At 43.3% G+C, this 12768-nt stretch overlaps 1 protein-coding gene across 2 annotated transcripts in view; it reads left to right on the top strand.

The window, feature by feature from the left end:
• Nucleotides 1–3496: 3496 nt before the first annotated feature.
• Nucleotides 3497–12768, top strand: part of wnt7bb (wingless-type MMTV integration site family, member 7Bb) — a 31668-nt gene continuing 22396 nt past the window's right edge. The window contains exons 1-2 of one of the 2 annotated variants that reach the window (XM_056387912.1): nucleotides 3497–4117; nucleotides 11388–11614. In XM_056387912.1, the coding sequence (XP_056243887.1) occupies nucleotides 4047–4117; nucleotides 11388–11614 (298 nt within the window). In that variant the 5' untranslated portion in view covers nucleotides 3497–4046. Of the gene's footprint in view, nucleotides 4118–6224; nucleotides 6809–11387; nucleotides 11615–12768 lie in introns of those variants that run through there. The other variant, XM_056387911.1, reaches the window with a different exon arrangement.

Here is a 12768-nt window from a genome sequence, read left to right as displayed (position 1 = left end):
TCCAACTTGAAACTGGACTCTTTCCTTTCCTTTAAGCCATTTCATTCATTTTACTGAGTGTGCTCTTGAACAGAGGCTACAGCTTTGGCGTGGTGTCCCAGACTGTCAGATTTGGGTAAACTGATCCTGCCTCCCTGTTCTGTCTCGGAGCCCTGGCCTGATCAGGAAAACACCCATGACAGTTTGGCTAGCGGCCTTGCTAAGAAGTGAACCCTATTTAAAATAGCAACATTGCAAATTAGTGTTTGAAGGTTTTAACATGAGAAAAGACACTGCTCTCCCTTTGAGCTTCAGTTCAAACTTTACACAAGCTCCCAGAGTGGTATCGGACACTAGCAAGAGGGGCCAACCCTCAGAAAACCTGCTTTCCATCGAGAGGGCATGGCGCAGCATTTCAGCCCGGGCTAATCAGCCAGTAAGAAGCAGGCTGGGATACACGCGGGCCCAGCCTGGAAGATCTGTTTGCATGCGTGTGCACATGCACATGCACACAAATGAGGCACTAAGGAGCTGATATATCAGAGAGCATGGTGAGGAATTAATCAGACCACACCCTGTTTCCTTGTCCACAGCTGTGACCGAACAGGAGAGAGGAAAAGGTCAAACCGATTGGCCAGGATAGGAGGATTGGTAGGGATGGTTTAACCTTTGACCTCCCAGTTAGATGTATGAGGAGACAGCCGACATCCAGGTCCAAAAGGTCACTTTCTTTCAGCAGAGCTTAGTGAATCCTCTTCCTCTGCGGCTGCTCCCTTGACTGCTTCATGTTCTCAAGCGCAATCTGAGGGAAGTGTTAAGATCAGAGAGAAACGCAGAGTTAGAAGGAGATGGCTGATGGGGATGGAGAGGGGGACTTTGTGAGTCCATAACAGCCGTTTCCCCCCTCTTGCCTGGGGCCCAGTGTAGATGCGGTGGACCCAGCCCCAGACGCCACTCCATGGTTTGGCACGCTCTGCATTTCAGCCCTCTCACTGTTTCCAGCTGAACCAGCTCCCATGCAAACACATGGGCAACCGGTGGGTTTTCTTATTTAGTTGTCGGTCAAGAGTACTTAATAATATTCAAAAAGACAGTGCGACATATCATCCCGTGCTAGCCAAAATATGATCCCCATCTTCTTTTCTTTCTTTTTTTTTTTTCCCCCTGTCTTCCCAACATTTTCCCCTCCACAGTTTGGGAATAGAGCATGCAGATGAAAAGGAACAGATACACAATGGTGCAATCTTGAAAAAGTTTGGCTGACAGTTGTTAAAGTAATGGAGCAGACTAAGAAGAGGGCAAGTACAGAGCAAGGAGGACAGCAACTGGTTTTCAGGAGACTGGAGAGGGAAATATTTCAAATACAATGGCCTGTAATGCAGCATAAAGCACAGGCAGTGATGTGGCGTATGACTTACTCAGAGTGATATGTCCTTGCTAACCCAAATGCTCTCATCCCTGCCTCAGCTTTTTGAAGTTAAATAAACAGTGTGTCACAAGATCCTCCACATACCACCCAAGTGCAGCGTGTGTGAGAGCCTCTGTGTGTGTCCGCAGTGCGTGCGTGTCTACGGCTTGATTTGTGAGTCTGCATGCATACTTACTGTATGTGTGGACACCGAGGGGCAGATCATGTGTGCTCGCGTGCACAGGAATGTGTGCGAGCGTGCAAAAAAAAACGAGCGTGGATGTGTGTGACATGTCTGTAACGACAATGATGGGTGACAAATAACACTGACGCACACTGTCCCTGGTCTTTAATAATAAAAAAAAAGCGTTGGCGCTTTGAACATTTTAATTAAACTAAACAGGACCATCCCCACCCAGGCCTCGACGATGAGCTATGTACATTTGAAGACAAACAAGACCATCTTTTACAGGGTAGACATCAAATACATGTCTTTTTTATGTCATCCTGGGCCCGCGTGTTGACTTTCATTATTTCTAAAATCCATCTGGAATTTTGATGGGCATGTTTTGAAGGAAAAGGCCTTGAAACCACAATGCAGGGATGTCTTGAAACAAAGGTCTCTGTGGTTTTGTCTGTTTCTCGTGGTCAACAACAGCCTGGCAGTCGCTGTGCTCAGATAGCTCATGTCTGTAATTTTAGTTTATGCCATCATTATTACAACACGTTACCCATTTTTCATGCCGTTTGTTGGAAATATACTGAACTGATGGTTCGTGTGTGCTTTTAGGAAAGTGCACAAAGTCTATATAACATTTAGAGAGAAGAGGAAGAGGTTCCTTATATGTCTAACAAAGCAGACAGAGCAGTGTTTGCTGCAGAGACATTTGTTTTTCTGATGACATCTAAGTTGTGTCATTAAAAAAAGGTGGTATGGTTGAAATGACCAGTGTTGCCTTCTCGAAATGACATCACAATACATCACTTCTTCATACAATATTAGACTTCCTCCTCCCTAACTCTACAACTTTAGTGGATTTTTGATTTAAATAAAAGTAAAGAAAGAAGTGGTAAGTATATTTAACTGGGACTTATAGTGACATTTCTGGAAGAGCTCATTGACTATTTGTGAATTGAAACTTTTAAAACACATGTAAATTCTGTTGATTAGAGAAGAAAGAGTAAAAATTAAAGACCAAAGTGATCAAAGGAACTTTTTTTTTTGTTTTTCATTTTCTTCACCTTAACCCCAGAAATTTAGTGGAAAACGAGAGGTTAGTAAAATGTATTTACTGTAGTTGTCTGTCAGTCAGTCAACTCACACAATTACAATCAAATGTCAAGCAGTTGCACAAAAACACTTCAGCAAAAGCTTCTTACAAAATATCAAGAGGGTGATTTTAATTCAACGTGACGGGATGAAAAAAAATCCCTTAATTCCATTGTCTGAAGCTTCCTGTTAGTTTAATATCACACATTAATTCATTTTTAAATCTTCAGTCAGATTTTAATCTGCAGTCTTGATGTTGAAGGGACTCTCCTGCAGGAGTCCCATTATAGTGAAGAGCTTTGTCTCTCCATGTTCAGCAGTTCAGCAGTGTTTAGTTGCCACCAGAGGGAGTCATCTTAGTCAAATAATAGCTCCCAAAGGACTTGACTCTGTAGTCTGAACATCTGCTCAAAATCCACATCACCCAGACTGGAGCTCAAGTAATGGGAATATTGATGTTTTGTTTGTGTTGTTTTGCTCAGGCATTGCACTGTTAATCATAGTGAGTGACAGAGCCTCCCTGACACATCGTTATCATGACGCCAGTTCCTTATTATTGGTCATTATTAGTCATGCAAAAGTCATTTTTATTCACACACATGGAAAGCCGTTCCCCGTCTGTTTGACTTTATGGGGCTTACTGTTGTGGCTGAGCCCATCCGGGGAGCCCACACTGGTGGGGCAATACCCAATGTTGCAAGCGACAAGCACCAGCCGAGCCTGGGATACAGGCCTATAAAAGGCAATTTCACTTGGTTCTTCTTAGTTTTCTGTACAACAACTACACGTGTTGAGCGCAGTCTGGAAGCCCATCCCATTCCCTGCATATCCATGCTGGAGGAGGAGGAGGAGGAGGCGTGTAGCCCTTTTGTTACCTGTATTAGAGTACCTGGCTGTTGTAAGTCAGTAACATGGACTGAGTTGAAGGTGTCTTCAAAGGATAGAAACAGCGAACAATGAGCAAAGGTTTTAAACCAAGCGAAGCGCACAGGGCTGGCAGGGCGCTGTAGTGAGTGCAACTAGTTTTTTTTTTTTTTCTACCTGCAAGGCGCAGGAAATGGGAATTGTTAATTAGGCTCTACCGTGAAAGTAAGGACGAATAGGAGGCACTTCCTCCAAGAACTCATTCACCTTTCAAGTCCGACCCTCTCTCAAGTTTCATTTTGGAGTTCTTAGCCACCTTTCAGGTCGACATCAGCATCTCACCTGTGCCGCTGGACCATGGATTTCACACGGTCGAAGATTTCAAAGGCGCTTCAGCTTGATGTCGCGGAAAACAGGCGGTCTACGTGCATCTGGAAGGGTTAGGAAAGCTGCCAATGTGAACGGAAAAAGAGTGTGACCACTTCATGTTACAGTGCATGGCCTCTGGACAAAGTGGTAACGATCATGCACAAACCCCTCCGAAAGCGGAGTCTCTACGTGTTCCTGTGTTTTGGCATCATATACCTCAGACTTGGGTGAGTTTTTAATGTCCTGTGATTCATGCGTAGACTTTGCTGCTCACATGCGCAAACCTGAGTATCAAAGCCATTGCGACACTCTGACAAATAAACTCTTTTACAGGAAGGCACCGAATGCCCTCTGACCTCAGTTTTAAAAAACCATGTGAAAAAAAAAACAGTTTTCAGCAGGTGTATTTAAAAAAAAGAGAAAGAAAAAGAAAAGCTTTTAATCATTATACACAAAAACCTGCACCTTAATGTGTTGTGCGTAAAAGTTGCAGATCAGGTCTCATGCCAACAGACAATATGATCGATTCGTATTCGCTGTCAGATGTATTAAGTTCACCTCAGGAGACTCCTGCTCCTTTGTCGCACAAGATAATTTGAGCCGCTGTCTCTGCTCCAGATCCAGCTCACCCCTGCATACCTTCATTAATAGCGGCAGACTGAGTTGTATTTCCACATTCCATTGCCCAGACGGAGTTTTTACCTGTTTTGCAATACTTCACCTTGATGTATAAACACAGAAGGACTTCTATCCCTTCCTTCTCCGCAGGCCCTTACTGCAGCACCTCCCAAGCCTGATCAAAGGGGACCCCCCCCCCCACACACACACACACTAGAATCATGACAAATTCTGTCTCATTAAAATCATGTAGGAAGTTTTTGTTGTTTTGTATTTCTTTAGTTATGAAATGATTCATTGAAATGACTTCTAATTTTGAAGGTAACCCCCAGAAACTTACACTATAACTTAAAACTATACAATAAACTTGAAGTTATAATAAGCCCCAGGGGCCTGTTAGCTACAGGTAAGTATGCAACAATGCATACCTGGCAAATGAGGATGCAGTGGAGGGTAAACCCACCTGATCAATACATGTTACAGGAGCTTTTCAGACACTTTAACAGATTATTCATCATTAGCTGTAGGTGGCAACTTTTCATGCGCCATTTCCTTTTTTGGAGTAACTGCAACCAGTTGCCCATGAAACAATCTTAAGTTATTAACTGAAATATAAACTACCACGGGTGACACCCCATTTTCCTTGGTAAAATAAAAAAAAAAAAAAATGAGTGAGCCCACACAACAATCAGGCTCTTGTACTGATTTCATTGTATTTTCCTGCAGCAGCAGTGAATCAAAAAGAAAAGTGTCAGCCCTCCCTGCGAGAACCTCAAGTGGAGTGAAGCGTGTAACTGACTTCAAGTTCCACAGATGTTCATATCACATGACAGTAGCTCCAATATGGGGGGGGGGGGGGGTGGAGGTGGGGGAAAGTCACCTATCTCTGTGTTTACTAAGCCCGAGCATTTAGCTCATTCCTTCCATCCTTTTTTTTCTCTCCCCCCGGCTAAATCTTTCATGGTACCCTCTTCATTTACAATGGCTGGAGCCTGCAGGTGTTGAGTGAGACTCACGATGCTGAGGCGATAAAAGCCCTCAACTCACTCAGCTCTGCGACAAAATCTCCCCAAGTATTTTATTTCTCTGCACAGATCCAGGCTCGGGCAACAATGGTGCTATTTTTATATCTTCACCTTTACATAGGTTTTTTTTTTTTTTTTTAGCAGTCCTGCAATTTGAGGGAATGATTGCACAACTTCACAGCAGGGTCACAAAATGAGTATTTGAATGTTACAGGGTGGCGGCCGTCAGATACCATCAGAGCGCAGCACAGAGAAAAAATATTGTAGACGCCTATAGCGATATTATAGTCTTACCACAGGTTATAATAAGGTCATTTAGTCTTATTTGGAGACCACAACATGCGTCTCTGAGGAAATAGTATAGGAGTAGTTGCTACCAGAGGACATAATACTGTTTTAAGCAGTGTACCATATTATGAGATAAAAAATATTATTTTCATAATCACTCTCACATAGAGCCATACAGGAATATAACGACAACCGTTTCTGTCATATTATGAGGACTTTTGTGTGTTAATGTGACACCAAGTTGATTCTGAATGTCTCATCCTGCCAAAGAAATGTGCTTTTTTTTTTTTTCTTTTTTTTTTTTTGCACATGGAGCTGTGATGATGATGTGAGGCTCAAACAGCCAGCGTCTATGTTTGTTTATTTTTGGCTGGATGGTGGTGGAGGAGGAGGAGGAGGAGGAGGAGGGAGGCTGGAGGGACGGTGGGTGGGGTGGGGTGGTGGTGGTGGCGGGGGGGGTTGATGATGAATGAAACCTCCTGCACGTCCAACGGGGATCGGATCAGTGTCACCCTATTGTCCCGTTGTGGCAAAGTGGGCGGATAGCAGTGTCTCTCCCTGCCCAATGGCAGGCACGACTCTCATGAGAGTGGAGAGAGGCACTTTTCTGCCATGCAAAATCCCTAAAACCATCATCATTCCGGCTCGGGAACCCACAGTACTGTGTAACAGCCTCCGCCGCTGAGAGATGACAGAGCCAATCTCAGCGCACACACGGCCCTGGGAGCTTGGAGCTGCGTAGAGCCGCCGCACCAAAGACACGGAGACGCGCAGCACCCCTTTTTTTGATTTTGTGCGAAAAGGGACTTAAAGCCGTGAATTAAGGGAGTTTTGCTTTTTTTTTTTTTCATCCTGTCCGCGCCTTCTCAATCAGTCCGAACGTGGCCATTTGCTCAATGTCATCATGATCATCTTCTCGTCGCGCAGTGTACTGCTGTCAGTCTACTATCCACAGATCTTCCTGATCCTGACGAGTGGCAGCTACCTGTAAGTTTCAGCCAATTAACGGCTCCTTAATTAACTTCAAAGAGTGGCGCGCTCATCCTCAGCAACACAAAGACGCACGGCTTTGGTTTTGCTCCTGTGCAGCCTTCTTACCGGACTATATTTCCCTTTTCCTTTAGCCATTAAACGCCGGTTCTGAGGTGAATTTCTTTAGTTTTCCGCGTCCACAGATTGGAGATTCAGCTCAACTTGTTTATATTGTGTCATCAAACTAACGGCACAGGGAACAGGCGGAGCAGACGTGCAACTTAGTCAGTTATTTTAATTTAATTCTTGAATATGTTTCACACACTTCCCCATGTTAGACAAGCGTCAAATCTCTTAGTGAACACTCATCAGTGGAAACGTCGCCGGGAAAACGATCCACGTGGGAATAAAGTAATTATGTGAAAACCTGAACGCGCTAATGTGCCGTGTGCAGGCGGAGGAGCGTTTTCTTGTGAGTAAGCAGTGATGGTTTGTGTTAAGCTGTCGTGCTGCAAACATTTTGCAAGATCAGAAAAACAAAACGTCTGGGTAACTGCTACATGGATTCATTTTGGCCACAGAGTGGCAGAGATGTTCAAGACAATTGGATGCTGAGATTCTGTCTTCTTCCCCCCGTGAGGAGAAGTGAACACATTATAGGCAGTTTTTTTTTTTTTCTTTTACGCAAGCGTGCACCGTTAACCTGTCCTAGCGCGTGAGAGATGGTCTCTGTGCATTACCTCATCTCTGGTCAATTCTCAGTAGTTTCTATGTTATCGTTTGAAGCCACATCTTAAAAAGTATCTCCCTGCAACATGCACGTGATTGACACTATAATGCGCTGCGGCTTTGAATTAAACGAGAATTACTCTTGCAGGAGAACACTGGCTTCCCTAAAGCTTCCAAAATAATTACTCACCCATGCTCCCTCGCTCCTTCCTTTGCTGCCTGGAGACCCCAAACCTGATGCTGAAATAGATGTGGTTTCTGGTTTTCAGTTAAAAGTGGGCTCCACTTCTAAGTTTAGTGATGGCTTGCACATTAAAGCTGCACACCATTGTTTGTTTGGATTATTTAAGTATGTTTTCTATTGAGCCTTAGCCACAAAACTGAGGAGAATAATTAATATGGATACAAAATAACGCAGAGCCCCGTCCTCAAAACTGAACAACCAGTGTTTTGACATGTTCAACTGTAAAATGTGTAGAGCAGTGGGTGGCCACCTCACACTCCAGTATCAAGGAATTTCACGCTTAATGTTCCAGTGGCAATAATCTGACCATTTTCATTTTAATATCACACTGGCCTAACCAGTGTGCAACTGTGGCTGTAGTAGTTTAAAACAGATGTAAATAGGATTTTGTAATGAATTAAACAGCTTGGGTGCACGGCTCATCTTAAGCTCTCGTGTCTGTAAATTAGCAGCAAAAGGAGAAAAATTACATTCAGCACTAAAATAAAAGTTCATTTCCTGCACACTGAAAAAAAAAAAAGAAGAAGAAGAGCATTTATTCACTTGACTTAGTTAAGTTGTGTCTCAGGCATTTTTGTGAGTGCATTCCTCGGTAGAAGATGCATGCCTGGGAGCTTAATAGTGTGTCAGTTAGGTTCAAAGTGTTCCATGTGATGGAGTAGGTGGCTGTGAGCGCACTGTATGCCATGACGTAGACTATAGTTACTCTTAAAGCCGCGCTACCCTGCCATTAAAAGAATTCTGTGAGCTCCCTCGCCGCTGACACTGGTTCAGATTGAAGTTTTTCCAAAGAAAATTAACTTGTTGTCAGGTCACACGGCAGACGGCCTGTGCTCATCTGAGGTTTAATGCTGGAGGAGTTTTTTTCTTCTTTTTTCTTTATAATCGATATAACACAGACAGAAAACCCACATTTGGTCAAGAATAATCTCATATTATTAAAGAATATAAATTTAATTGTAGAGGGGAAGCTGTACGTTGTTGACTGGTGATTGATTAATATAAAAACATAATAAATTTGAATGCAAAACAGAGGTTTACCCGCAGTTCTAAGTATATACTTTACAGTGTGTGTGTGCAAGGTTCAAATGTGGCAAAAAAAAAAAAAAGAAAGTCTGTCTAACCTGTTGCTTAGAAACTTCCATAAAGACTCAGCTCATCTCTCGTGTCAATAATCAAACTCTGCAGCACTCTGTCAAACACATTCAGTCGCCTCCTATGTGTTGTATAAGCTTGATGTTTATTAACTGCTACTGCAGCGTCCGTGTAGGCCGAGTTCTGTGACATGAGTGAGTGCAGCGTGAGTTTCTGTTGATGCTCTATCTGATGGGAGATCTGTGCGACCGTGGGCGAGCCCGTCCCCGAGCCGCTGGCGTACACACAGAGTATACGCTAAGCAAACAGAATCGCATTTGTGCACTTTGATGATGCAGGGATTTAAAAGCTTAGCTCTGGAATTCTCTGTTTGGTGTCGTCTGATGGTTTGGGTTGCCCATGGTAGACTCTGTGAATTAGCAGGTGAATGACATGAGAAAAAGCCGAGAGAGGAGGTCATGACTGATTTGAAAATATCAGTGTGCTGCTGTATTAAGTTCTTGAGCAGGGCACTGAAATATCTGTGATATAAATGACTCATACATTTTATTGCCTTTGGATTGATATAAACAAATCAGCTCTATTCACCCTGAACGCTCAGAAAGTGAGTTTCTCCAGTTTGTCTTAATGAGCCTGACCTTTTGCTTTGTACAGACTGGATGTCATCGTTGCCATGAACGACCACATATACAGCAGAGGGGTCACAGAGGGTCAGAGGAGTTCAAGCCTGTTTACCAGCAGAGAGAGCAGAGAGAGTCAGAAAGCAGCCGCAGGCTTGACTGTTTACTCTGAACACTGAACGCACCTGATGAATTCCCTGTTTTCTCTGAGACGTTTTAAATTTGTTGTTGTTTTTCCATTTTAGAAGTTACCAACAGTGTCGTGGTGCAACATGAAATATCCTCTTTTGTCCCGTTAACATTTTGACCACGGTTCTCTTTTTTCAAAAAATAGCGGCAACTTTTAAAACAGGTTTTGCAAAATCAACAATGTACACACAGCGACACTTTTAGTTTTATATACCGTAGTACACTCCTCCTGACTGCAGCGAGAGTGTGTGTGCAGTCCTGAGTTTGGTAACAGATACACGTCTCGCTGCAGTTAGGATTTATTTGAACTTATGTGTTTGAAATTGAGGTTTATGTTTTTCTGTGTGTGGAGAAACTAAAGCAACCAGCGGGAGGGGAACATGATTGTCCAGGAAAGATTTCTAATCAGCGATCACATCTTTGTTCTTAGTCTTAGGGGGGTCTCTTCCCGTCCCACACCACTGTGAACTAGAGTCCACAGAGATCAGGGTCTCTCCGTTTCTCTTCCTCCCCTCGCCCATTCTTCCTTTTCACGCACTCGTACGCCGCCGCCGTCGCTATTTTTTTTTTTTTTTTTTGCTGATACACAACTCGCCTGCGTTAGTTTGCCCCGTTTGTGGTGAAGCCTTTGGAGGTCGACGTCATACTTCAAAGCCGGCGTATGCTTCTGTGCTCATTTATGGCTTCCCTGTCCCTGACATGTTTGAAAAGTATGTATCTACATGGTTTCAAGGGTTATAAACAGAGCTGTGGAGAGAGTCAGCGCTTTGTTTAGCTGTAATCTGTTTTGGCTTTCTCAGCGGTCACAAAACCATCTCTAACATGTGTTTTGATATTATCGCATGGAGTGATCAGATGTGATGAAGTCTCCCTGAGGAGAGCTGAGGAGGAGCTGTGCCATTTACTATACAGCACATTAATACTCGACCAGTGTTGAAAACCTTACATATTTTCCATGCAAACCGGTCTTAGGATGTGGCTAAAGCAAAGGCGAGTCTCTCATGAAATTTATAGGCAGCACTTTACACATTGAAAAGGTTTCAAACACATAATTACACAAATCATAAGGAATAATATTTTGTGTGACATTTGGTTAAAAAGTGAACCCTGCATCTGCATCACAAGACGCTGAGCAAGTGTACAAACTGTATTTGCGTAAGAGTCAAGTCTGGCAACTCTTCATGCCACTATGTTACCTAACAATTAACCCGAAAACCCCAACTCATTACTCAAAGTCCCACCATCCAAACCAATGCGGAATGGCGTTGTCAGTAGTCAAATAAGCATCTTGTTTTCTCTCTCTGGGCTGTTTTAGCAAGTTTCCCCCGTGTGTGTCTTTTATGCTTTATGTTGGATTAAGTTTTCAGGTTTTTCATTTACCTCTAATCCATTAAATAGCAATACTTTCATGCAGCACAGCTTTCACTTCAGTACGGAACGTGCATCAATCACTGGTTGAATTGAATCCTGTTCTGGAGAGTCTCACATAAGTGAGTCAGTCTGACCATCCTCTGGAAGCTCGAACTGAGTCTGTGTCTCTGTGTGTGTGTGTGTGTGTGTGTGTGTGTGTGTGTGTGTGTGTGTGTGAGTGTGTGCGTGTACCCATGCATGCATGTATGTGTGTTGATATGTGCACATGTGTTTGTGTCCTTATCGACGGTTGTGTACGGATGCTCACATGCACGTGTGGCGGTGTGTTTCTCTTACTGTTTTGCAGGGCCCTGTCCTCGGTGGTGGCTCTGGGTGCCAACATCATCTGCAACAAGATTCCCGGGCTGGCACCTCGCCAGCGGGCCATCTGCCAGAACCGCCCGGACGCCATCATTGTTGTGGGTGAAGGCGCCCAGATGGGCATCAATGAGTGTCAGTACCAGTTCCGATATGGACGCTGGAACTGTTCGGCGCTGGGAGAAAGGACAGTCTTCGGTCAGGAGCTGCGAGTAGGTCAGTCTGGGTTCTATCACAGAAGGGAAGCGGTCATAGCGTGTGTTGGTGTGTGTATTTGTGTATGTGTGCTCCGGTATGGCTGCCCGCCCCCCATGAGAACTTTTTTTAGGTTCCTTTTTTGAGGTTTAGCTGTTAGACTGAGGATACTTTTTGCAAAGTGATTTCATTTCTGCCACTTCTCACTTCTTTAATGAGCAAGCTACATTTAGTTTAGTTATGATTGAATTTAGCTTTATGTGCATTATCTCCATTCTATGGTTAGTTTTGAGTTAATACTTTGATTTTAGGGTTAACTTCTCCTGCTCTGCAGGACTCTCTGCTGGATAGATCATAACAAACGTAGCAGAGCTTTCTGTAAACTATTGGACATAGCCACATTTACTCGTTCCACTATTTCCATATGCCAAATAGATTGTGATTATTTAATTAAACACGTTTTAGGAATATGCACCACGTGAGCAAACAAAAAAAATAATTCATCTGAAATAGTTAAATTTTATAGTTGTAATCTGATCTTAAAAACAGAGTTTGACACAAGAGGGGTCCACAGAAGTATGTAATAATACAGGCCTCTGCTTGATTGATATTATACTTTAGTGGTGCAAATTCTCTAACAAATTTGCAATCAATCAAAATACCAAATACCAATCAACATGCAGTTAACCCAGAGTTTTGGGCTTTCTGACTGTGGGGCTCCGGGCCAGTCGCCCACTTTTCGCGGTTGATTTGCTCTTCAGATGTTATTTTATATGGAACTGAATTTCCTAAAGCTTCCCAAAATACCAAACATGTCACGCTGAACTAAAGGTACATGATGCGCAAGATGGCTGTAAAAATGGCTTCTTAGGTCTGAATAAGTCCTCAGCTTGAGCTATAAACAGCTGGAATAAACCAACACCAGAACGTACATCACATGAGACAGTGCTGTTCAGTATAGAATCATGATTTTGACTTTGAAGCTGCTCACAGGGGTAATTGAAGGGCAATTTCAGGATTCATGAGGATAAGGGTAGGAATGCTGTGTGAGTGATATGGTCATTGCTTGGAAATAACTAATATTATCAGTGATAGATCTTCACAGGTTTGTGCACCAAAAAAAAGGGATTACAACCTGGATGTTGTGCAGTTCTGTGTGATCACTGACAGTCGTT

The sequence above is a fragment of the Seriola aureovittata genome, chromosome 10 (genome assembly GCF_021018895.1).
Source record: "Seriola aureovittata isolate HTS-2021-v1 ecotype China chromosome 10, ASM2101889v1, whole genome shotgun sequence".
Taxonomy (NCBI): Eukaryota; Metazoa; Chordata; class Actinopteri; order Carangiformes; family Carangidae; genus Seriola; species Seriola aureovittata.
The sequence above is the reverse complement of the archived record's forward strand: the minus strand, read 5'-3'. Positions and strand labels throughout refer to the sequence as shown.